The sequence below is a fragment of the Octopus sinensis genome, linkage group LG1 (genome assembly GCF_006345805.1).
Source record: "Octopus sinensis linkage group LG1, ASM634580v1, whole genome shotgun sequence".
NCBI lineage: Eukaryota > Metazoa > Mollusca > Cephalopoda > Octopoda > Octopodidae > Octopus > Octopus sinensis.
The window spans coordinates 168,225,006-168,251,656 of NC_042997.1; the positions used below are offsets into that span (position 1 = coordinate 168,225,006).

Genomic DNA, 26,651 nt, shown 5'->3' on the forward strand with positions numbered 1-26,651 from the left:
AGTAGGGTATTAATGCTATTAGTTAATGTATGCAAGGGAGGTTGCTGCACTTGGAAGAACATGTGAGAAACAGCATTGTATGATATCAACAAAAGGTATCCATAGTAGAGAATGATCAAAAAAGCATGGGAAGAAGTGATGAAGCCTGATCAGGATGCTGGATCTTTCAAACAAAGTAATATAGGACCAAGGACACACAGGTAACTCTTCCATCATGAAAGGATGAGTACTGTGCATGGGAAAATGAATGTAAGCATGGAAAAAATGAAGGTACATACTATAAAAAAATAAAGGAATATCAAGACAAATTTAAGCTTTATATAGAAAATTATGACATGTCAATAATAATGATAATAAGCTCCTGCACAGAGTTTGTCTTTTAGGGACAGCAAGGATTAGCAGGACGGTTCTAAGCACTTGGGAGAGAGGTGAAAACTTGTGGATACCTAAGGTTACTTGTAGTAACCCGCTACCCACATAAATCCTACCAGGAAAAAGATAGAACCTGAGCCAAACCAAAATAATAATAACTAGCTGGACTTGTTAAGAATTCACAGAAAACATGAAAAATGTAAGCATCTGTAAACAGTGTACTGGTACCATGAGAATTGTTTGCATATCATGACTGTCTGTCTTTACTTTCTCAGCTCAAATTCTGCTGAGGTCGACTTCACCTTTCATCCTTTCAGGGTCGATAAATTAAGTTGTGTACTGGCCCCCTTCCCCACAAAAATTTCAAGCCTAGAAAAGTATATTGTGACATTTACAGAATATAGAAAGTAATGTAACACCAATGACTATATAATCCAACCAAAATATCTCAGTTACATAAGCAGAATTACTATTCAATCTTAAAATACATCATACATATTTAAAGAACCTTCTTGGTTTAGAGGTATGGAACGTTATCCTAGTATTCTTTCATTCTTTTACCTGTTTCAGTCATTCGACGGTGGCCATGCTGGAGCACCACCCTTTAGTCGAAGAAAATGATCCCTGGACTTATTCCCTGTAAGCCTGGTGCTTATTCTATCAGTCTCTTCTGCTGAACAGCTAAATTATAGGGATGCAAACACACCAACATCGGTTGTCAAGCGGTGGTGGTGGTGGTGGGACAAACACACACACAAACACACACACACATATGATGGGCTTGGAGGTAGTGGTGATGCTGGCTGGTGCAATTTTGTGGTTTGCTAGTATGCTGAGAGAGAGCCAGTGGGCCCCTAACTGGTTCCCTGATCTTAAAGGTGTAATGTGGCTGTGTAATGATGGAGTGGCTGGTGTGGTGGTCTTCCTCAAAGTACTTCATGGTAGACAATATTTTGTGTGTACATCACACCATGCTTTTGGCCTTGTCTGTTATCCCAATTGAGTGTCATAATTTGTGCTCTTGAAAATGCAACATATAATTGGCCATTAGAAAATACCGGTTGAGGCAAATGTATTCCAATTTTTTCAAATGTTTGCTCTTGAGCCTTATTAATTGTCATTGAATATGCAAGTCGAAGTGGAAACTGAAGTCTGTTTAGTGTGAATGGGATATTTGCATCACTTGGGCTAAGTTTAATAATGGGAATTAGAACTGTACAACCTCTGTTGGAGCCTGATACCAATGATGCCTCTACACAATGTTCATGAAGACTTTGCACTTTCATGCGAGTTCCATTACATAATCCTTAACTGATCGAAAGATTTCTTAGCAGCATTACAATAGCCTCTACTTTTAAGTTGAAGCGATGAAGAAGTATACTGGATGGACTGAGTGAGTTTATGAATTCAAATGGATAGTTCTGAACCTCCTCTTCATTGTTACAGGACACTGAATCTGTGCTTAAGTACATTTTAAGTGCTTCTGGTAAAATATCAAAAACTTTTTCATTTATTGTGAGACAGTCAGAATTTTTAGGAGATAAAATTACTCATTTTTCCATTTCTTCTAGCGTGCAGTTGTTGAAAATTTCTGAGTACAAATTGAAATGCAAAAGAATGAAATAACATGGATTTATGAATGAAAGTTAGGTAATTGTGTTTATTTCCACCACACAACATTTATTATTGCAAACATGTTTTAACTAACCTATACTTTAAACATAAACACAAATACATTCATATATATATATATATATATATATATATATATATATATATATATATATATATATGTCTCGAGTTGTAGCTGTAATTCAAAGAGGCCAGCCTTGTAATATTCTGTGTGATGCTGAATCTCCCTGAGAACTACGTTAATGTTATGCATGTCTGTGGAATACTCAGCCATTTGAGAGTTCATTTTATCCTCATGTTGTAATGAAAAGTGAAATTGACAGATAATATTTGCTGTATCTATGTATCTATGAACTTTTCTTTGGATTTATGCATCTACTCTCTTTCACTTCCTCCCTTTCTCTTTCACTTCCTTTGTATCCTTCTTCTCTCCCGCTTTTGATTTAACAATGTGTATATGTGTCTATGTATCTACTTCTCTTGTGATGTGATAAACATTTAAAAACACAAAACGAACACCGTCACCACTCACTGTCTCTTTCACTCTCTTTCTCTCTCATTTTTTCTCTCTCTCTCACTCTCTTTCTTTCTCTCTTATGTCCTCTCTGAAACATTTAAAAACACAAAACGAATGCCGTCACCACTCACTGTCTCTCTTTCTCTCTCTCTCTCTCTCTCTCTTTCTTTCTTACTTCCTCTGTCCTCCTCTCTCTCACTTTGCCACTTCTTTGAAGTGTGACGCACACAACAGGTACGTAGAAAAACAAAATGATAGCATATTAATATTATTGATAATATTGTTTTGAGTCAAAAGTTTTGCAATATTTTAGTAACTTATTTGCTTTATCAAATTACAACTAAAGCAGCCTAGCATTCAAAGAAACCATCATGTTGCACCATCTGAAGCCACCTTTCTGCCAGTTCTTTGATCACACACTGATATCAGTTCTTGTCCTTTGAAGTGAAGAACTCTTTCACTGAAGCTTACACCTCGTCTTGGTTGATGAAGCATCACAAGTGCAGGAGCTATGGATCAGAACAAGTAATAATCTGAGGGAGACATTTTTCTGCAATCCTAACATGTGTAAGCAGTTGTTAAGCAAGGGCCAGCTTCCAGAATCTGTCGCCAAACATAGGCATTTAAAAATAAGGTGATGCTCTGCATTTGGTTGAATCATCATCATCATCATCATCGTTTAATGTCCACCTTCCATGCTAGCATGGGTTGGACGATTTGACTGAGTACTGGCAAACCAGATGGCTGCACCAGGCTCCAATCTTGATCTGGCAGAGTTTCTACAGCTGGATGCCCTTCTAACGCCAACCACTCCGAGAGTGTAGTGGGTGATTTTACATGCCACCGGCACAAGGGCCAGTCTGGTGGTACTGGCAACAGCCACAAACAAAAAGAAAAAATTATGAGGGGGATAATTCACTATGAGTTTGTTCCAGATCTCGAGTTGTAGCTGTAATTAATGCCAGCCTGTAATCCAAACAGCTGAAGTGGATGTATGCCATTGTGTAGCCAAAATATTTGGCATTGGTTAAGACAACGCAAGACCTCATACTGCTCAAATAGTTCAGAATAAACTCCAAGAACTTGAGGGAATCGAGCTGATGCCACACCCAGCTAACAGTCCAGACCTAGCTCCCTTGGATTATTAGTTGTTCTGATCCATGACTCACTTCCTGCGCTTACAACACTTCATCAACTAAGAGGAGGTGGAAGCTTCAGTAAGGAGTTCTTTGCCTTGAAGGACAAGAACTAGAATCAGCATAGCAGAATGGTGAAAAGAGGGAATAATGAAAAAAAACACAGATAAAGCAAAAGGATAAAGAAAAAACATGCACATAACAGCACAAACTCTACTAAAAAGTCAAATCAACAATAGAAAATACATCACCACCATTACCTCCACTAACAGCAACAAAGAGCAAACACACAGATGCAACAACAACGAAACCATGAGAGCAACACCAGGAGACATACACAGAAAATCTACAACAACAACAACTAGGAAAACGTCAATCAAATACACAGCTACATGTACAGCAACAACAACAAATTGGATACACACTCAACTTTAGGCTATGTAAGAATTATTATCTTAGCACAAAACAAGGAAACTAAAGATAGTGTCAAGCACTATAAAAGTCGACAAGAACTTAAAAATGGCAAAACAGCCAATGTGCACATACAAAAAGATTAGAGAGAATTTCCAGCATCATGGCTAGAAATTACTTCTGGGCTTCCTTAAGGAGTCTTATATGGAGATGGATACCAATATACCCAATTGCCAACAGGAGAACCACAAGGGTATGTGACCATTTCTTCTTTAGCTACTTTCCTACAATGGCAGCTCTGAGACTAGATTGTATAAATGCATGTGGACTGATGATTGTCCTGGAAGTGAGGTTGTTTGCTCAATGACATCAGGTCTCAGCAATGGATGTGATAGCCCTCAGTAAGACCAGGATTTCTGGCATATGCACATAATTTTGCTGACTTTTAATCAATATGGAATGGGAGAGGGAACAAAATGATGGTGCTGTTCTGAAAAGGACCCATATGGCAAGTTGATGATCCTGGATATAAACAACAGGAAAGTGGGGTGGCTTCAAACTAGAAGCCATCTACAACCCAACAGGGGTGAGAGTGCTTCCTTCAGGTGTCAGGTTTTTCTGAGAATATCCTACTCTTTAATACGAGTGGGCAATTGGAATGTTATCTTGGATGCAATAATTAACAGGAGAGGGGTGCAAAAGCCTTGCAAACCTACTCAGGTGCAGAGTGTGATATAAGAGAAATCTTATGGTTATTTCTTGCTAAAAACCACAGAGATGCTCCCTCATTGAATCACAGAAGAAAGGTTTTACCAGAGTTGTAGACAGAAAATAATAATAATAATAATAATAATAATAATAATAATAATAATAATAATCTAAAAACAGAAATGGAATCTAAAAACAGAAACAATTCCTATCATAGTAGGTGCCTTAGGCATGATAAAAAATTATTCAGACAAATACATAACAAAAACACCAGGACTTACAAACACATATAACATACAGAAAATTGCACTACTAGGCACTGCACACATCCTACGCAGAACACTTTCAATACAATAACCATCAGAGCATCACAACAAATCACAGCACATACCCAAGGCACACAAAGCTGCGCTCGGTAGTGAAGTGAATGCACGCTATAAAAATAAAACTACTGAATAATAATAATAATAATATGTTTCTCAGCCTATAAAGAACTTTTGGAGGTCCAGTGCTTAAACCGCTTAAAAACTAATTCAATGATATTAAGCAAATAAATGATAAAGCTACTCTATGATAGACAACATTCTTGAAGATATGGTATTTGCCACAGACAGGCAGATACAACAACTGAAGCTTTGTATAATTAAGTCTAATATCTAGGGAACAACAACATTCCTACAGAGATTATGTAAACTAGCAAAAAAAGAGATACATATTCTTAGATATTTCATCTCTACATAGAGAAATTGTAGCATAAAGTAGATAAAACAGAGGAAGACATAACTGGGTAAAAAAAAAGCAAATAACCAAAGGCATAGCATTATATTTTTTTCAGTTTTTCTTGACATGATTAAAATGCACAAGCTTTTAAGAGTCATCATGAACATCAACATTATTGGGGTGAAGAGCAACATTAATCCTAGAATACCTAAGTTGTCAATGTGAAGAAAAAATTCATTTATCTTTTTAAGTTAAGCAAAAAAGTATGAAATATGTTTGATTAAAAATAATTAAATTTTTTCATACTTGCATATAAGTTAAATGTCAATAATTCTGCAATGGCATTCAGATACAGGGTGTCTCAAAAGGCACTGATGAGTTTCAATTATTAATAACTTCCTTAACTTTACAAATAGATGCATGAAATTTTGATACAATATAAACAACATAATGGAAATTAATATGCACAATTCAAGTTTTGCAACACCAATACATCACATATGAAAAATGACATCGCTTAAATGGTAGCCATTTTCAGCTTTGCATGCCCACCCTCTTTCCAAAACTAGCACCATAACACTCTCAAGAATTTCAGACCCCCACTTCTCTGATTTCTCTATTGATGTTCGCCTTCAGTTGCACCAGGGTCTCTGGTTTGTTGATATAAACCTTCTCTTTCAGATATCTCCACAAGAAAAATCCGGGCTAGTCAAGTTTGGGTAACGTGAAAGCCATTCAAAGTAAACCTCACACGATTCCAGCAAGATGAGGCAACTGCTCATACCACAAGAGGAACAATGCAGTTGCTATGGCAGTGCTTTGGGGAGAGAATAATCTCCTACAACAGCAATGTCAACTGGTCTTCATGTTCCCTAGACTTGACTAGTCTGGATTTTTTCTTGTGGGGATTCCTAGAAGAGAGGGTTTACGTCAACAAACTGGAGACCCTGGTGTGACTGAATGGGAACATCAATAGAGAAATCAGGGAAGTGGGGTCTGAAACTCTTGAGGATGTTATAATGCAAGTTTTGGAAAGAGTATGGGCATGTGAAGCCAAAAATGGCTGCCATTTAAGTGATGTCATTTTTCCTATCTGATATAGTGGTGTTGCAAAATTTGAATTGCACATAATTTCCATTATGTCCTTTATATTGTATCAAAATTTCATGCATTTATTTATAAAGTTAAAGAAGTTATTAAAAATTGACACCCATCAGTGACTTTTGGGACACCCTGTATTATAATTGCCTTAATGGAAAGATGGCATTCAAGTAATTATAATTCAAATAAAAAATCTTTAAAGCTTGTCGTATATGTCATTTTTCTTCCTATTAGAGTTTAGCATTTGAAGTATTAAGAATTATTATCAAAAAGGTGTTATAGGGTTAAAAGTATATATATAAAGAACCTGGGTATCTATAAAATAAAAGCAAACACATTTAAAAAGTGATAAAAAAGAAAAAAATAGTAAGAATGCTCTAAAATGCACTTGTACCTTATTGTTACGACCCATCTTTAATTTAAAATTAGCAACTGCCATGGCTTCTGTGACAAAGGTAACTGTCAGATAACTGGAGTAAAAGAAAAGACAGAGAAATAAATGTAGAGTTATGGGTAAAAGAAATATGCAAGGACAACAAAATTCATAGTACGAGCAGTTTGTGTGTGTGTGTGTACAAGAAAGAGGAGAGAGAGGTAGAGAAAAAGAAAGGGGCTAAGTTGATTACAGCAACCTCAGTGCTTAACTGGCACTTATTTTATCAACTCCAAAAGCACTAGCATAGCTAGGGAAGGGGGGGGGTCATCCGCCCTAAATGGAACTTTTAATGGGGCAGAACTTTTGGGTCTGCTGTAGGCAATATGTGTTTTTTTTTGTGGGGTCTGGATGTAGCAAATGGAAGGGCTGCCCTGGGCAGCACACACTCTAGCTATGCTAGTGCCCGAAAGAATAAAAGGCAAAGATGACCTCAGTGGAATTTGAACTCAGAACATAAAGACAGATAAAATCCCACTAAGCATTTCGTCTGGCATGGTAATGATTCTTCCAGCTCACCATCTTATTATTGGAGCAATATTCCAAGGAAATTGTGCATAGGTATGGTTGTGTGGTTTAGAAAGCTTGTTTCATAATCACAGGGATCATCATCATCATCATCATCATCATTTAGCGTCCGCTTTCCATGCTAGCATGGGTTGGACGGCTCAACTGGGGTCTGGGAAGCCAGAAGGCTGCACCAGGCTCAGTCTGATCTGGCAATGTTTCTATGGCTGGATGCCCTTCCTAACGCCAACCACTCCGTGAGTGTAGTGGGTGTTTTTTACGTGCCAGACGAGGCTGGCAAACGGCCACGATCGGTTGGTGCTTTTTACATGCCACCGGCACGGGGGCCAGGCAAGACTGGTAATGGCCACGATCGGATGGTGCTTTTTACGTGCCACCGGCACGGAGGCCGGACGGGGCAGTGCTGGCAACAGCCACGTTTGGATGGCTCGCTTACGTGCTACTGGCACTGGTATCACAGCTACAATTTCCATTGATGTTGATCGATTTCGATTTTGATCTATTTGTATTCTAGTGCATGGAACCTTAGATAAGTATTTTCTACCATTGTCTTGGATTGATCAATAACTTGTAGAATGGAATTTGGTAATGAGAAACTGCTCACCAATATGTGTGTGTGTGTATGTGTGGTGTGTGTGTGTGTGTGTTTGTATTCTTTTATTCTTTTACTTGTTTCAGTCATTTGACTGTGGCCATGCTGAAGCACTGCTTTTAATTGAACACATTGACCCTAGGACTTATTCTTTGTGAGCCTAGTATTTATTCTATCGGACATTTTTGCCTAACAGCTAAGTTACAGGGATGTAAACACACCAGCATGTGTTGCCAAGCGATGGTGGGGGAAGACACACACAAACACACACACATATATATATATATATATCATCATCATCATCATTTAATGTCTGCTTTCCATTCTGGCATGGGTTGGTTGGTTTGACTGAGGACTAGCAAGCCAGGAAGCTGCACCAAGTTCCAATCTGATCTGGCAAGGTTTCTACAGCTGGATGCTCTTCCTAACACCAACCATTTTATATCCTCTCATTAACACTGTATAGTAACATATTTAGATATATTTGATAAACACACTGAATAATTAAACCTCTGAGAACTAGTGGCAATAATGATGTAACTACTAAGTTTGATGGTTACCATGTACAAAGTTCTCTTCATATATAGATCATGATTTAGTTTTTATATTCAGTTGGAACAACTTCGTTTAGAAAGCCAATAGACTTCACTGTGATAGACTCACACTTCTCCTCAGAAACAAATCTAAAGTATCATATCTAACTTAACTGTTTATCATTGTATTATTGCAATTTTTGTTTGTTTTTATATATATATATATTTTTTAAACAAATATTTCAAGACTTTGCAATCTACAAATAAATTTTATCTAATTCATTGTTAAAAAACACGTTTTTAGTGATATGATGCACACACCTCCAATTAAGAGACACACACCTTCTGATAAATGATAGCACACCTACCAATCATACAACTCTTGACTTGTGTGTAACCTGATTATACAGTTGTTCTAAAATACAACTTAGATCATTATAAACAATCATCGATTAATAATTATTTATATCATGCTTACAACTTTTTGTTTTACAGAGCAACTTTGGTTCTTGACCATCATTTGTTCAGAAAGTCGATTCTAAAACCGAATAATCTTTTTCCCATTACAGTTAATATAAAAGAGATTAATTCATTTCCAAGCACCAGATGAATGCTTATTTACATGCTTACACTATATATTTTAGTATAAAAACGTTTATTCAAATTGTAAATAACACACAAAAGTGTTTCTTAGAAGGGGAGTCCCCTTCCGGTAACTGTCTTTCAAGGGTTTCTTCCCTCCTCTGTCTCTTTGGCTCAGGTAAATCTTTTTCTGGGGTTTCTTTTCTTTTTTCTTTCAATAAAAACCTGTCCAATGTTAGTTGTTTTTGCCTGTGTTGTAAAATTTTTCTAAAATGAGACATGACATTGTCATTGAAAGGTTTACTGCTCAGGGTGACATTTTCCCACAAAACTTTGTACATCACCCCATTTAGCACAAGTTTCTTTCCTACCTTCTCCTCAGAAGACATTTCCTTAGCCAAAAACTTTTGCTGTTCATTTTGAAGGTATATGTGCTCATCGGTGGTAAGCTCAGTATGGTGATCTCCACCAGCTCTTCAATATCTTCACTGTCGACATCCAAGCCTATAGTTTTTCCCATAGAGACAATATCATCAACAATAACAATTTCCTTGACAGCAGCAGTACTTGTAGCTGTCTCAAATCCTCAAAGTCTTGTTCTTGTACACAGTCTGGCCAAAGTTTCCTCCATGCTGAATTCATGGTTCTGTAACTCACTTGGTTCCATGCATTATCAATAAGATTAACATAATTTAAGATACTGAAATGATTTATTCCAAAATTCTCTGAGAATTAACTGAGTGTCATTAGTGACTTTAAAACACTTTCAAAACAGAGCTTTTGTGTAAAGTTTCTTAGAGTTTGCAATGACCTGTTGGTCCATTGGTTGTATTAGAGGAGTTGTGTTAGATGGCAGGTATCTGACCTGAATAAAATCAAACACTTCAATTAAGTTATCCTCCAAACCTGGAGGGTGAGTGGGAGTGCCCTCTAACACAAAAAGGCATTATATTGGCAAGTTTTTTCTTGCAAATATTTTTTAACATTCAGGGCAAAAACTTCATGAATCCACTCAATAAAAAATTGTCTGGTTAGCCAAGCCTTCGCATTAACCTGTCACATAACAGACAATTTACTCTTCATAACATTGTTTCTTTTGAAAATATCTGGATTATCGGAATGGTAAACAAGCAATGGCTTGACCTTGAAATCACCACTTGCGTTGCCACATAGGAAAAGAGTGAGCCTATCTTTCATTGGCTTGTGCACTGGCAATACTTTTGCCTCCTTAGTAATATAGGTCCTATTTGGCATTCGTTTCCAAATTCTGATTTCTGATGATGGCACAAAATTGTTTCTAATCATAATATTAGAAAAGTTTATGACACAAAATGTTACAAGAATCTCCTGGTGAAACACTCTACCTTCAGGATTTATCACAAAGTAACTTACTGTAGTGGAATATTTGTGAGTGATTGTTTCCTAACACACTCTTAACTATAGTCTCTTTCAACTCTAAATTTAAAAACTGGCACTGACTAAAGATCCATTATCATTCTACACCCTCTTTCTCCTTTATATAGGTAATTTATACAGAAACTTTGTGCATTTTTTTTTTATTCACTAATGTTAAATTTCATGTCAGTAAACATATTTAAACTGTAAGATATACACTTTGAAGATTAATTTAACAGAAAATATATTTCAAAATATAAAAAGAAGGATCATTCATTCTACTCACCTAATGAATGCTAGTATAACAAGGAAGATGATACTCAGCAGCCAACCAGCACTGTGGAAAGACTTAGGCATTGCAAGAGCTCCAGTACCAACGATCAGGTTAAAAACGTATATTAGTCCCAACTGAAATATATAAATGGACAAAATTAGACGATTATAAAGAGTGAAATAAAATAAAATTTTTAAAAATAGGATATCAATTAAATTATTACTGATTTCGAATGAAATATGATCTTCAGTTGTTGGGTCTCACAGGGGCAATGACAAGTGACTGAGACTTCTGGCAATTTACTGTGCTTGAGAAGACATGTGAAGCTAAGTGAAACTGTGTTGGCCAGTACCAGTTACATGTAAAAGGCATTTGTGCTGGTGACACAAAAAAGGCACCCATGCTGGTGACAAGTAAAGGACACCCAATGCACTCTATAGATATATATCATCATCGTCATTAACTTCCATTCACCATACTGATATAGGTTGCATGGTTGGATAGGAGTTGGCAAGCCAGAGGACTGCACCAGAGTCAACTGTCTGCTTAGGCAAGATTTCTACAGCTGGATGCCCTTTCTAACAGCAACTGCTTTACAAAATGTACTGGGTGCATTTTTATGTGACACCAGTATTAGTGAGGTCATCAAGTATTTTGTATGACAAAAACCCCTCAATTGAGAAGGGGAATAGTATTGAGAGAGATGGCTTTGTGCCAAATGATGAGAGGTTAAACTACGATAAAGAGACAGAAACAGATGTCTTGCTGTAGTGGAGATACAAGGTTATCCCAGTTGGAGAGAGAGAGAGAGAGAGAAAAGATAGTGGTGAAGATGTGTCATTGAAGATGCACCCCAGAGCATCTGCAAAATGTATCTTAAAAACTCTTAAAACTAAAACTATATATATTGGTGCCACATATAAGGCTCTCATGCTGGTAGCATGTTAAAAGCACTGGTGATGGTGTCATATAAAAAGCACCCAGTATACTCTGAGGAGTGGTTGGCATTAGGAAGGGTATCTAGCCATAGAAACCATGCCAGAACAGTCAAACCATCCAACCTATGTCTACATGGAAAATGGATGTTAAATAATAATGATCATGATGATGTGTGTGTGTGCATGTATGTATGTGGGTATGTGAGTGCATGTATGTATGTGTGTATGTGTATGCATACGTATATTGAGAGATATAAATACACACACACATATATTGGGTCATTCCATAAATAATGCAGTTTTTTCAGTTGCATGAACTAAAAGTCAGAGGGGAATGGGATAAACTACCTGCATCAGCTTGCTATAAAAGCAGGTAATAATTTTACCTTTTTATTCTTAGTACAAGCTTTGAAGGGTGCAGTTCGATTTTAAGTTATTTTTTCAAAGCTATAATGGAAGTGACTAAGGAGCATATTCAGCATATTTTGCTTTATGAGTTCAATAAAGGCAACAATGCAATGAAAAGTGTGAGGAATATTAATGCAGTATATGGGGATCAGACAGTAAGTGTAAACCAGTGTCAACAGTGGTTCCAGAAATTCTGAGCTGGAAACTACAGCGTAGAAGATGAGCCTCATCCTGGAAGATGTGCAGAGTTCGATGAGGATGTCCTGCAAACCCTGTGGAACAAAATCCCATCATAACTGTTGAAGAACTATCAGAGAAGCTTGGATTTGGTCATTCAACCATTTATTGACACCTGTGTGCCATCAGAAAATCCAGCAAATTGGGTCACTGGGTTCCATCAGAAAGGTCAGCAAATTGGGTCACTGTGTATGATTAGACTTGGAAAGTCTAATCATACATAGAGAGTGAATGTGTGCTCTTCTTTGCTGTCACATCTTACAAATGAACTGTTTTTGGACCAGGAAGTGACTGGTGATGAGAAATGGGTTCTCTATAAAAATGTCAAGCACCAAGATAAGTGGGTGAGGAAAGGAGAAACACCAGCATCCAAAGCTAAAGAACATCGTTACCAAAATAAGGTGTTGTTATCTGGTTGGTGGAATATGAAAGGTTTAGTGAAGATGGCTTCCTTCATTTTCCATCTTTCCAATCACAAGGATTTGGTTGGCCAAAGGCTATAGTAGAAGACACTTGCCCAAGGTGCCATATATATATATATATATATACACACACACACACACACACACATCATACATATAATACATACATACCTATATATAATACACACACACACACACACATCCTGGTGCACCATCAGTTTAAAAAGTAGAAAACAGCGCCAACAAACAACATACACATTGAAATAAAATTACTGAATATGAAAGATGAGCTGGATATATGAGGAGACAGAATTTGTTTGTGCAGCAGACTTCAATGTTTGCAGTCTGTATCACCATATGCCCGATCATCCTTAAATGGACATCACAACAACATTCAAATATAATATAAAAATAACATGTACACAAAAATAGCAGCAGCATTAATAGCTTTATTAGCCCAAGAACAACAACTCCTCGGAGGATACCCTGTTAAACTCTACTATGGCTGGTATCAGAACCTATCAAGGTATAATGGAGAGTATACATGCCAAGAATATCAACCATTTTGTTACCAGTGCTGGTGTGCAGGTGGCACGTAAAAAAACACAATTTTTTCGTGGCCGTTGCCAGTACCTATTTCTTTACTACCTACAAGGGGCTAAACACAGAGAGGACAAACAAAGACAGACAAACAGATTAAGTCGATTATATTGACCCCAGTGCGTAACTGGTACTTAATTTATCGACCCTGAAAGGATGAAAGGCAAAGTTGGCCTCGGCGGCATTTGAACTCAGAATGTAGCGACAGATGAAATACTGCTGAACATTTCGCCCGGCATGCTAGCGATTCTGCCAGCTTGCCGCCTTACGTTGCCAGTACCGTCTGACTGGCCCTCATGCCAGTGGCACGTAAAAGCACCACTACACTCTCGGATTGGTTGGCGTTAGGAAGGGCATCTAGCTGTAGAAACTCTGCCAGATCAAAATTGGAGCCTGATGCAGCCATCTGGTTCACCAGTCCTCAGTCAAATTGTCCAACCCATGCTAGCATGGGAAGCGGACGTTAAATGATGATGATGATGATGATTTCTGCCAAGATGCTTCTTTCAATTAATTCTAAATATAACAAAGAATTTAGTAAAATAACTTGGTTATCATTAAGCTTGTGTTAGGAACATAAACTATGACTAATGTTTGGTGGAAAATTTTAATTCAGAACTTTTGAAAACAAGACATTTGTACTACAGAGCCAGAGGCAGTTTCAGGTGGGTTGGTATCGAAAGGGCTAAACTGCATCATTTAAGATTGCCTGTGCATATAGCCATTAGCCAGGCAGAAGCATATCTAGGACAAGAGATCTTTGGGGTGCACATTAAAATTAATTAAATCTAATTAAAAAACTGACATGATACTACATAACAACAAGTCATTATTATACGTTTCCCTTTCATTTTTTCATCATCCTAGGATAGGTCATCATTATTTTTAAAGCTTGGTGTGTTTCCTACTAATAACCACCCAACTCTGAAATAACGAAATGAGGTCACTAACATTATTGCCTACAATCTAGTCTGTTTTAATCTTCAATTACCATTTCTATTGCATTGCTAACTGTTAAACAATAATCTCTCTAACTAAAGAAAAAGAAAAGGAAAACAAATGAAATTTGTTGAAATAAGGTTTAGTATAGTGAAAATTGATGGTGATGACTTTAGGATGAGTATTAATTGTAACGTTGCTCCAGTCCACTCAGCTGGCAAAAATGAGTAACGCTGCAATGGACTGGCGTCCCGTCCAGCTGGGGAACACATACGCCATTGAAACCAGGAAACCGGGTCCATGAGCCTGGCTAGGCTTTAAAAGGGCGCATTTATATTTTATATTAATTGTAACACCTTCTTCATATACCACTACACATATTCTGGTACATATAAAGTTGGCATACTTCTACTTAAATGTTTTGAAGCAGACTGAATGAAAAGATCTGCCAAAATGAAAAGAGAAGAGAAAAAGAAAGAAACTTTTCAGATTTCATGTTTGTATGGATAACATGACAGGAAGAATCTCACCCTCACTAATGCTTATTGAGACTCTATTAAAAGCTATGTCAAGTGTTTAAGTGTGATCTGTCAGAATAAATGATACAATCTGTGGATAGGTTCACTAAATTTGAATATTATTCAGTTTCCCTACCTCATGATATTCACATTAGCCGAACTCAAGTGCAGTTGCTCAAGCAATTAGTTTTACTGGTAACAGCTTTAATTTCTTTAATTCAAATTTTTCAAACATCTTCACTGGTTTGTCAAATATTTCTTTGTTTATTCTGTCAATACTGGAATAATAATTCATACTGCCTTCATGCATCAGCAACTTTAACTACATAATATAACACTCAACCTACAAGAAATAGCGGTTAAATCGCCCTCAAATCACACCCAGCTACCTAATAAAGGAAAGATAAATTGGATAGTGTCTGAAAATAAGATGAGATGGTTGCAACAGCAATGCCTCTCACCAAAGATTTGCTCTGTCACAACTGATCTGGGATTAAACAACAGCAACAACAACAGTAACTGCAGCTGTACCAATACTGTACCAAGTCAGGCGTCATGTCTTTAAGACATGTGGCTCACTGTTTCCCTAATTATACTAAAACTTTTCCAATTATTAAAGACTTCCTGTTAAAAATATTGCCTTCATATCAAATATTTCAATTGTTGCCTTCGTTTTTTTTTTTGTTGGATGTATGTAACGGTATTAGAATTCCAAAACATCAGCCAAACTCAATATTCAAAAAGGGAATAAGTAAGAACTTCAAACCAAATATAAAATATAAATGCATAAGAGATGCAGTGAGATCAAAGGCAAGCTGATAGACAAGAAGGACATTTTATGCACCAGATGCACAAGAGGATTTAGCAGTAAGAGCACCCATTAAATAAAATCTTTCAAATACTTGGAGTCTCTCAAGGAATTGATAGCTTCCATTAGGTAGGTGGAATATTTATTAGTGGTAGTCAGGGTACCAAAAGCATAGTAGGCAGAATAATAATAAGGTGGCAAAAGTTCAGGATGCTACCTCCATTAGCAACAAGAAGATTCTCTTTTTGTTTACATGCTAAGTGTATGATGCATGTGTATGAGCTACTTGATATTAAAACATGGACACAGAATGTAGAGGGTGGGTGAAAGCTCTGCTGGATGAGTAATGTTAGTGTATATGAAGAAGGGAACACAAATGGCTTGAGAATAAAAACTGGGCTTAAGAGTAAATAGATACCACATGTGAGACAAAAAAGATTGCTGGTACAGACACGATGTGTATGGAAGATGACATTTGGATGACAATGCTAAGTGATCCAAGTGGAAGGAACTAAGTGATCAAAGTGGAAAAGATAGGCTGAAGTAGACACAGGAAGAAAACTGATCTAGAGAGACATGTGATGAAAACTAATCAAGAGAGATAGAACTATAGTATGTCTGTACTAGCATTAGTAAACATACAGTTTTAACCTCAAGTAAACTCAAATAACACTGTAAGTTTACAGCTCCATTCGGTTTGCGATTGGCCAAATAAACAGGCTCCCTCTACTACGTCCAAACAGGCTCCCTCTACTACATTCGAACAGGCTCCGTCTACCATGTTCGAACAGGTTCCCTCTACTACGTCCATTTGTCACTTACATAATGTGGCTGTGGCCATGTTTAATCAAGTTCCTTTACTTAGTTTCTCTAAGTGGCTTGTAGTTTGGTTCTATCACATTTGCACTGGTGTCTCTCACACGAGAGCCACTCTTCATTCATGTGTGCTGGCAGGATTGACCAAATTCAATGTTGCTATCTCTCATGCTTTCCAGAAACATTTCTATCAAGTTTATAGGCGCAGGAGTGGCTGTGTGGTAAGTAGCTTGCTTACCTACCACATGGTTCCGGGTTCAGTCCCACTGCGTGGCACCTTGGGAAAGTGTCTTCTACTATAGCCTTGGGCCGACCAAAGCCTTGTGAGTGAATTTGGTAGATGGAAACTGAAAGAAGCCCGTCGCATATATATCTACGTATGAATATGTTTGTGTGTCTGAGTTTCTCCCCACAACATCGCTTGACAACCAATGCTGGTGTGTTTACATTCCAGTAACTTAGTAAGTACTAGGCTTACAAAGAATAAGTCCTGGGGTTGATTTGCTCGACTAAAGGCGGTGCCCCAGCATGGTCACAGTCAAATGACTGAAACAAATAAAAAAAGTCTCTTTCTACATACACAAAGTACACCTAACGTCTTTATGCATTCATTTACCACTAACACACAACCTCTTTACAGAAATCTTATACAAGGCATTTTACATTGTACGTAACACACTGCTGTGAATAAACTTTGCTTTTGAACAAGTTGTGTTTTGTCTGTCTGTCTCTGTATACCAATTACTATTTAACAAACACACACACAATTAATGACAAACTACCACTGCTGACGTCATCACTTCAACCAGACTATGAACACTCCATTGGGCTATAGCTACACATTAGCTCCAAAGATAGTGAACTCACCATACTAGTGACCAACTTGCTACACTGGTGATACCTTTACAGAACTTTACTAGGGAGATGAAAAAGGACAACAACAAATGACAAAATACTATGCTAGAGAAGAACCATCCAACCCATGCAAACATTGATTAAAAAAAGAAGCATCAATGATGATTTGTCAATCAAGAACCTTTCAACCTTTTTTTTTTCAACTGTCACTAAGCAATTAGCCAATGTTCTTCTATATGTATTTTTCTCCAGTGATATCCCAGATTTTAAAAACCCATTGTCTTGAAATTTAGAATGCTTTTACTTGTCATCACAACACAGAACATAAGCTAATCTTCTAATACTAGTTTCTCCTGAAATCATTCATTGTTTTCCTCTAGTACAGGCCAGTCATTTTAGCTTTATTCACAAACTACAATTATTTTGCCTATATTCTGAGGCTGAATTTTAACCATATAATTGGTCAGTAGCTTCCATCAAATTGTTTTAGAAAAATCCAGTTGTCTTGTGTATAACAGCTCTCTTCCTCCATCATATTTAAACATACATCATCAAACTGGAGACTATACTTCACATATGAATTTTTCAATTGCTTTTTCTTAATTCTAATTTATGTTGTTTCTTAATCTTCCTTATCCATAAGTTGCTTATCACTAATACAGGTTGAGAGCCACATTCCTCATTAAAGAGAGACTTACTATTGATAATAATTTTAACTCTGATTTTCTGGATGAGGGCAAAAATCAATTTGGCTCTCATGCTCACTTGAGTGGTTGGTGATCAGTTGGCTTACTAGTTTTCTCACAATGGCAAAATACTTTGCACTAGAACTCCAGTCTTAATTTTTCTTCCATATTGTGAACTACAGTTATGCACACCCTGATATGATAATTGAAATTTCCAGTTATGATGACGATATTGCTGTTTTAAATTAGTTTAAATGTACACAAAGGCATAAAAATAATTATTTATTCTATTAGACATTCTAAAATACTATTAAATTTCATTCAATTTTAAAAAAGGTAAAATTGGACAGAATTTATGGGATGACCTGATAGATGAAAAACATTACTTTTATTGCAGTTTTCAAGAACAAGCAAGCATTGGTGCATCAGTTACAAGTATATCTAGCTATGCGGGGGCCATCATCAGCACACAATTTATTTGTTCCAGCTAGGAAACTGGGAGGGAAGTTATCTGTCATCACTTGCAGTAATTTCTTCCTAAATCCTTTACCCTCTCTTTATGAAGCCCACAAGAGATAAAATACATCAAAGCAGGGTCTGTGCCAAAGTATTCAGGAAGTCGTACAATATGTGCTGTCTTCTCCAGGCCCTACATTGTGCATCCCCCTCCCCCAGCCCTACAATGTGCTCCCCTCTTTAGCTTTACAATGTGCTCCCTCTTCAGTCCTACACTGTACGTCTCCTTTAACAAATTTTTTATGTAAATTCCTTCCACCATCACCTTTACACCTGTGAAAAACGTTGTTGAAAAATTATAATTGCGCACAATGAATATTATTATGTCTATCACCAGGTAAATATAACAAAATCTTAAATGTTTCACGCCAATTTGTTTGATCATAAAACCACACGCACTTTTCATCACCGTCTCACCTCAACAACAGCCCTCCATCATCTTTTGTTTTGCGAGTGACTCTCACCCACGAGATTTCGTGGAGGACTGGGGATGTTATTTTGTTGGTTTTTTTGCAAGAAATTTTGTCCAAGTTGCTCAGAATTTGTGCAGTGCCCCAGATTTTCGCACCCTAAGCGAGCTCCCAGTTTGCAAAGTATGTAACGCCGACTCTAGCCCAGGAGTATAACTATATAAAAAAATGGGTACTTAATTAAGAGCTATGTTTGTAAATTGAGAATGGTGTTTATTTTTTGAAGTGAATGTTTAACATTTTTAAAAGAATAAAAATTGTTCATATTGAGTCAACAACAATTTTGTTTGCAAACAGTCACGACAATAACGAAAAACATGAGAATATTAACTGATGTAGTGTTAAAAACTTACCACTGTTGGGTACTGAGCCCCACTGCTAGTAATATCTCCAGCCATTATTAAAATTTACTCAAAAATGAGAGACCTAACAGTTTAGAAGCTGAAACGCAAAGTCGTGTGTATATAGGATTGACTTGGCCTGTTCTTGTCAGCTGGTAAAATGTAGGAAATGTCACAGGCGTATGTGTCACATGAAAACAAAATTAGGTAAACATTATGTGACTGACAGTGAATACAGCAGTGATATTTTGTTCACTATTACGATTCTGTCTTTTTACGAAATTTTGATTTCCGTTAACAAGGTAATTATGAAACAGACAGCGAATAAACAGCACTGATCTTTTTCGGAAAACACTATCTTATCGAAGTAAAAAAATAAATTTCTTCATCGTTTATTGACAACACAATGAAAAGCTTATCATCTGTTGTCGTCATTCTTACTAATTAATTACGAATCATGTTCACTATCAGCTTTTGTTAAAAGTTCATAGTTTTCTTCTGACTAAATTTGATATAAAAAAAAAGGTGAAGAAACTAATGAATTACATCGATCAACTTTCTTTGATTCACAAACAGAAAATTGTTATACCCGGTGGTTGTTAAAATAATCTCTTTTTAATCACAATTCTTATGATATAGGATAAAATTGTTTTTTACGATAAGTATTTTCTCTGATAAGAATTTTCTATCAATAATAAATAATGTAGTCATTTTATTTTAGAACTTTTCAGATGATTTAATTATAATTTTCATCAAGTTTTAATAAACATTTTATGAATGTTCGGTAGTGGAATAATTTTCAATAGGTATATCATTTAGATGGGTGCCGTAATTAAGAGTAATACGAAAAGTAAATCTAAAAGAATTATGGCGATCGTTGTAAATATTAGGGTGTTTATTTTGTATTGTTAAAGATAGGAATGTTTAATTGTGTTAGATCGTTTGGAATTTTGTTGTTCGTTGTATTGTTTAAGTAGAGGGAGAACTGACCGCGATTTCAAGCAGATCAAACGACCTCATACAGGTTCCTTTGTAACTAAGCAACAAAAATATTTTAACAACAGTAACAACCTATAAAATCATCAACAGTAACAGCATAAAAATAATTATTAATTGCATCCATATCCTTCACGATAAACAAACTGACTGCAACACAAAGTACTTCCTTGGTTGCCAAATAAACTAACTTCTGTTTGACAAAATGAAAGCGGTACGTTATAATCAAAGATCGCCAGAATTTGTTATCGAGTGAGCGTAACTTATCAGATAAGTTGATCCAGTGCCCTTTGTCTGGGGAGAAATAAGAACTGTCGAACTAATTTCTATAGTAAAACTAAGTTTATGTGCTGCTATGTAGACCAACAGGAGTCTGATTGGGTTCTATTTTTTCTTTTCATTTTAATTGTAGTTATATATCCCAGAATTGAAATTTCGCTTCTTTATATCACAGCACAACTTCCATTCTTCGTTCTAATCACATGCTTGCTGACGCAAACCACCGGCGTGGAGGCGCAATGGCCCAATGGTTAGGGGTGTACATATTTCTGTGGGATACTGTACGTACATACATACATACATACATACATACATACATACATACATACATACATACATACATACATACATACATGCATGCATGCATGCATGCATGCATGCATAGTGGCTGACCCTCGTTATCGAGTATGGCCATTGCGCGAAGCTTAATCAATGTCTGTGCAAGAAGATTTTTTTTAAAGTGAGGAAAGGCTGTGCACTGAGTCAATCCCACTCACTAAGCAACAGCAGCCATAATCCGAAAAAGAACAAGTCAACATCATCGGTAACCACTGAGCCGCAGGTTTTATATCGGAGTTATCCCATTTACCTGAGTTACCTTCTCCTAGAAGGATGCCCTAACAAAGGCTAGGAGTCCTTCACTCCCAATGGTTTAACTGCGCGATCGGGTATTCAGTCCGATTATTTCTATGTCCCCGCGCATGATACAGCCTTAAGACATTTATTGGATGGCCGTTGACTCTCGAGAGTTCCTCCGCCCTTTGACGGGTTTTGTTTTTCATCCCGCAGGGTGTCCAATAAACACCCTCCTCACCAAGCAAGCTTGGTGGGGTTGCCGGTTTAGTCGCCGACGACCCGACCATGCAACAGGTTGTACTGGGTTACATGTTACCAGTAGCACTCGAAAGTGACCTACATACATATCCTGTGTCCGTAGAAGTTACTAATGAAACATTGTGTGAATGTTCAGAATGGGTCTGTCAGAGGATCTGGAGTTGTCTGCGCAAAAGTCTGGAACTATCTGCATGGCAAGAGTGGAGGTGCAAGTCAGTCAGCTACCTTCAACACTCTGCGATTAAATGGACGCAAAACAAAAAAAACGGTTTTCATAGGAGACAATCAAGGAAATCGAGAAAGTTATGTCACGCCACAGCTTCACGCTGATTGGTCGTTTTATAATCTGATCACTTGAAACTAAGATGGTTCACGCGTAGTTCTGAACGAATATCTAGCGGTTAGATTTCGAATCACAGCTACAATGCCCTTGCCGTTGAAAAGCTTTCTCGTGGATTTGTTTTGCCTGGTCTCTCGTGCCAGCGAAAAACAGATGCTCGGCTCATACAAGTTAATCCTTAGGCAGTCTGGAACATTTCATAAGTTTCTGTAGCGTTTTTGCTCAGTTTAACACAAAACCTTATTGCATAGCGAGCTTCCACATAGTCTTCACATCCCGACTGCATTCTGCAAACTAGTCAGCTGTGACAAGCTATGTTCAGTAGGATGTGTTTAAAGTGCTGATCCGGCCGCATCTTTCCATCTTGAATAACGAAAGTTGGCAGGTCAGCTTACTAGATGCATACTAATGATATACTAAAATTACAATAACCTAGGACAGTTATAACTCTCTCTCTCTCTCTCTCTCTCTCTCTCTCTCTCTCTCTCTCTCTCTCTCTCTCTCTCTCTCTCTATCTATCTCTCTTTTAAATAGATCACCTTACTTTGAAATTGTATGGATGATACCGTACTAAATTCTGGTGCCTCAACTTAAGTACCATATTCATCTGAATCTAAATTTTTGCTGAACTCATCTACCATACTCAAAGTATATGTGTGTGTGTGTGTGTGTGTGTAGTGGGGTCTTTGTGTTTGTTCCCCACCGCTTGATTACTACGATAACCGGTGTTGGTTTGTGTACCTCTCCTATAACTCAGCGTCTCGGCAAAGTAAAGTACAGTTTAAGTACTGAAGTTCAATAACACCCTCCCTTGTGCCTACATTAGAAATAATATTATAGCAACAATGCCTTTCATCCTTTCGGGGTCAATGAAATAAGTACCAGTCGAGTTCTGGGGTCGATGTAATCGACTTACTCACCCTCCCTAAATTTCAGGCTTGTACCTATAGTAGAAGGGATTATATTAATATATTTTACGTAAATCAGAAATCATTATATTTGCTTTATGTGAGGCAGTGAGCTGGCAGAATCGTTAGCGCATCAGACAAAATGTTTAGCGGCATTTCTTCCGGTTCTTTACGTTCTAAGATCAAACCACGCCGAGATCAACTTTTATCCTTTGGGGTCGATAAAATAAAGTACCAGTCAAATATTGGAATCGATGTGTAGTGGATCTTGCAAGAATTAAGTGGATTCGATCCACCATAGCCAAATTTAAATTAACACTGCAACAGGACTTTTCCCACGGTAGAATAAGGTTTTTCTCTGACAGCAGTTTTACATTTGCCAGATTGCCTTTAGCTAGGCCGAAATAATGTCTTCACCACTTGACCCTTTCTAACCTCTTCTACTTCACCAAAAGCTAGAATAGAGATAACAAGACTACCAACTAAATCTACTGTTCTCAATGATATATCTATGCTTCTGGATAGTTATAAAAGCAAGAACACCCCAAGCAAAATTCAGTCGGTGATGACTCAACCATGTAGTCACATCGGTGACAACGAAGTCTGGCTGTCCAGCTAGAACCTTGGTCAGAGGGAGAAATGAAGTTTACTGTCAGCAAATGTGAGACAACGTCCCACACCCTACAACTTTCACTAGGTCTAATTCTGTTCTCTTATAACATCATCTATCGCTATCTGTGGATTACTACTAACAATTTGTGTACGCCAAACTATGGAAAAAGAAAAAAAAATTCTACCACATCTAACTTTCTTTCGCATGCTCTCGGATGTTATAACCTGCCCGTCGAGGTTTGGTATTTTTCAACATAACGGTAAATAAATACTTTCTTAAAACTTCATACATTGTTCATCTTTCATATCAATTATAACAACAAATTTTCATCGTTACGACTGTTGATTCCGACATTTCATAAAATTGTTTACTAATCAATCTTACCCTTTACAATTAGTAACTACACTAATTAAAAACTTAATCGTTACAAAATATTGGTATCGATGTAATGAACTTATCCCTTCCCAAAATTAGAAAGAATTATGTTTGCTTTATGTTGTGTGGGTAATTAGCAGTCTTTAGAGAAACGTTGTATAAAATTCCTAGTGGTATTTTTTCCGAATGTTTGTACTGTGAGTTCAAATCTTGTCATGGCCAATTTTATCTTTCATCCTTTTGGGGGTCAATAAAAATAAAAGGTAGTGATCCAGGGAGGTGTATTGGCGGAATCGCTATGGTGGAGGGGCTAAGATTAAACCGGCATCTGATTTGACTCTTTGCATTCTGACAGCAACGCCTGGGACGATAATCGTGACAAGCTGTCGATCCAAGCCTTTCACCTTCGATAAACATTAGTGGTATAGAGAGTTGCATGCTCGGGAACAGCCAGTCTTGTTTAAAAAATCTTGTCCAGGCCTGAGTAGATGCACAGTGAACCTTCACCGACGAAGGCCCTACATCGAGATGTATTTTTAAATTAGTATAATATCGGACAGAAACTGATAATTACGATGTAATCTATGTATGCCATGGGTAAGGTTTAAATGTTTTGTTATACTTGAGTTCTGATAGTTTTTAAGTTTGTGCTTAAAAAAGCGTTTTTATACTTATCATATACAATAAAGGGCAATGGTACAGTACAATTGTTTTATGTTACCCTAGACTTAATGTTTTCATTAAAAAAATGTTTTGAGTTAAATTAGCAAAATATCTACAATAAGCTTCAACTTTTGACTGAGATATGATAATCAATGCATGTCGGACAAAAGGATTAATAACACTTCTGACTCTTTACATTCTGAGTTCAAATTCCATCGAAGTCGACTTTGCTTTTCATGCTTGCGGAATCGATAGAATAAGTAACAATTGAATAATCGACTACCCTCTCCCACAAAATGCCACGTTTGTACCTATAGTAGAAAAAAAAAATTATCATGGAATATGCGAAAGTGGCGACGAGCTGGCAGAAACGTTAGCACGCCGGGCGAAATGCTTAGCAGTATTTCGTCTGTCTTTACGTTCTGAGTTCAAATTCCGCCGAGGTCGACTTTGCCTTTCATCCTTTCGAGATCGATTAAAAAAGTACCAGTCACGCACTGGGGTCGATATAATCGACTTAATCAGTTTGTCTGTCCTTGTTTGTCCTCTCTGTATTTGGCTCCTTGTGGGTAGTAAAGAAATAGGAATATGTGAAAGCGTATAGCCTAACGGTTAGGTCGTGGTTTCGAATCTCAGACCTGGCAGAAAGTTGTCCTTGCACAATGTACTTCATTTCACGTTGCTCTAATAAGCACAGCTGAGTTACATCTACCGGAGAGTGGCACCTCGCATTAAATATTGAAAATGCAAGATGTCAATGAACTGATAAATTACATTTGAAACGACTTCGGTGTGAGATGACTCGTGCACTTTTGGGGTGCACAAAGCAATCACTCACTAGCCGTTGCTTTAATAATCCAGAATTCTACTAGTCAGAAACAACAAGACGCAGACGTAAAATATACATATAACTACTTTATTCTCTTTCTTGGTAACAAATAACAATAAGTGTGTTATCTGATGTCCTTGGTTCGGGGCGCGCAAGGCTGAAAGTAAATCAATTGTAATATTTACAATATTCAGCCCAAAAACAGAAACGGGTTCAAGATGGCGTCGAACAGGGAAGTTGAATGTGGTCGGCAACAATTTGGTTAAAGGCATTCGGCCGACTGCTATCAGAGCTGGACAGCGAGAATATACGCGTGACCGCCGCCTTCAATCGCTGGGTCCCAAGTCTCCGCTTGCTGCTGCTAGTGGTCAAACGTTCTACGACCCCCTTGCCTCGCTAACTACCTTTCTGTGCCTTGGTGAAGGCACCAACACGCGCGAAATACAAATGGTCGGTGCGCGAGCGCGCGCCGTTGCAGGATCACTACACATTAATACTAAATATTGCACACTAGATTATCCTACTACAAGAAGTGTACGATGTTTTTCTTTATTACCCACTAGGGGCCACATAGAGGGGGACACTACAAACATTGGGGACATAGAACATTATGATTACAACGAATGAAAGATGAATTTTGAAAATGGTAATATGAAAGTGATGCTAACGGCCCCATCCGCTAGCATCACTTACCTGTCCTTTAGTTGTTAATCCCACACAAATACTCCTTGTTCAGTTCCGATACAAAGTCCTTCCATCTCCATCCTTGTTTCAAACGTCTCTTCTAAATCTCTCATGATTTTTCCAACCAGTCTCACTTCATTCACTTCATAATCTTCCCTTTCACACATTGTCATAAAATCGTCCATTCGTTCCTTTCCAATCACTGCATACCTGATCGGTCCTCTGTCACACCACCGATACTCTTCCATTGTCTTTTTAATTTTTTCTTTTCCCATCATACATACAATGTTTGGCCTGGGTTCATTTTTTGTATCATGGTTGTGTGTGTCCTTTCTTTTCTGTTTTCTTGTTGGAGGGGAGCGGGTGGGTTCACTGTCTGCAGGGAGAGGGTGGGACTCAGAGAGTCTGGGTGGTGTTGGGGTGGTTTGGGATTCCATACTGTTTGTTTTTCCTCTCATTCCTCTTTCTCCTGGCTTCTTCCCATTCTTTTGAATTCTTTTCTTCTTCTGTTATCTCCTTCTCTTCTGTTTTCTGCTCTTTTTCTGCCTCTTTTTGTTGTTCCGCATCCATATCTTTCTCTGGGGGAGGGCAGTTAGCTCTTATGTGGCCACTTGTAACAACGTGGAGCTCTGCCCTCCACCC

General features: G+C 37.5%; 2 protein-coding genes across 3 annotated transcripts in view; one reads left to right on the top strand and one right to left on the bottom strand.

The window, feature by feature from the left end:
* LOC115209787 (transmembrane protein 104) overlaps positions 1 to 20,080 on the bottom strand; it is a 46,852-nt gene extending 26,772 nt beyond the window's left edge. The window contains exons 1-3 of one of the 2 annotated variants that reach the window (XM_036506727.1): positions 19,501 to 20,080; positions 10,947 to 11,068; positions 6,992 to 7,067 (exon numbers count right to left, since the gene is read on the bottom strand). In XM_036506727.1, coding sequence (XP_036362620.1) covers positions 6,992 to 7,067; positions 10,947 to 11,068; positions 19,501 to 19,545 — 243 coding nt within the window. In that variant the 5' untranslated portion in view covers positions 19,546 to 20,080. The remainder of the gene's footprint in view (positions 1 to 6,991; positions 7,068 to 10,946; positions 11,069 to 19,500) is intronic. The other variant, XM_029778317.2, reaches the window with a different exon arrangement.
* LOC115209791 (N-acetyltransferase 9-like protein) overlaps positions 18,918 to 26,651 on the top strand; it is a 57,492-nt gene continuing 49,758 nt past the window's right edge. Inside the window, exon 1 of the mRNA XM_029778349.2 lies at positions 18,918 to 19,014. Within this exon, the coding sequence (XP_029634209.2) occupies positions 18,989 to 19,014 (26 nt within the window). The 5' untranslated portion in view covers positions 18,918 to 18,988. The remainder of the gene's footprint in view (positions 19,015 to 26,651) is intronic.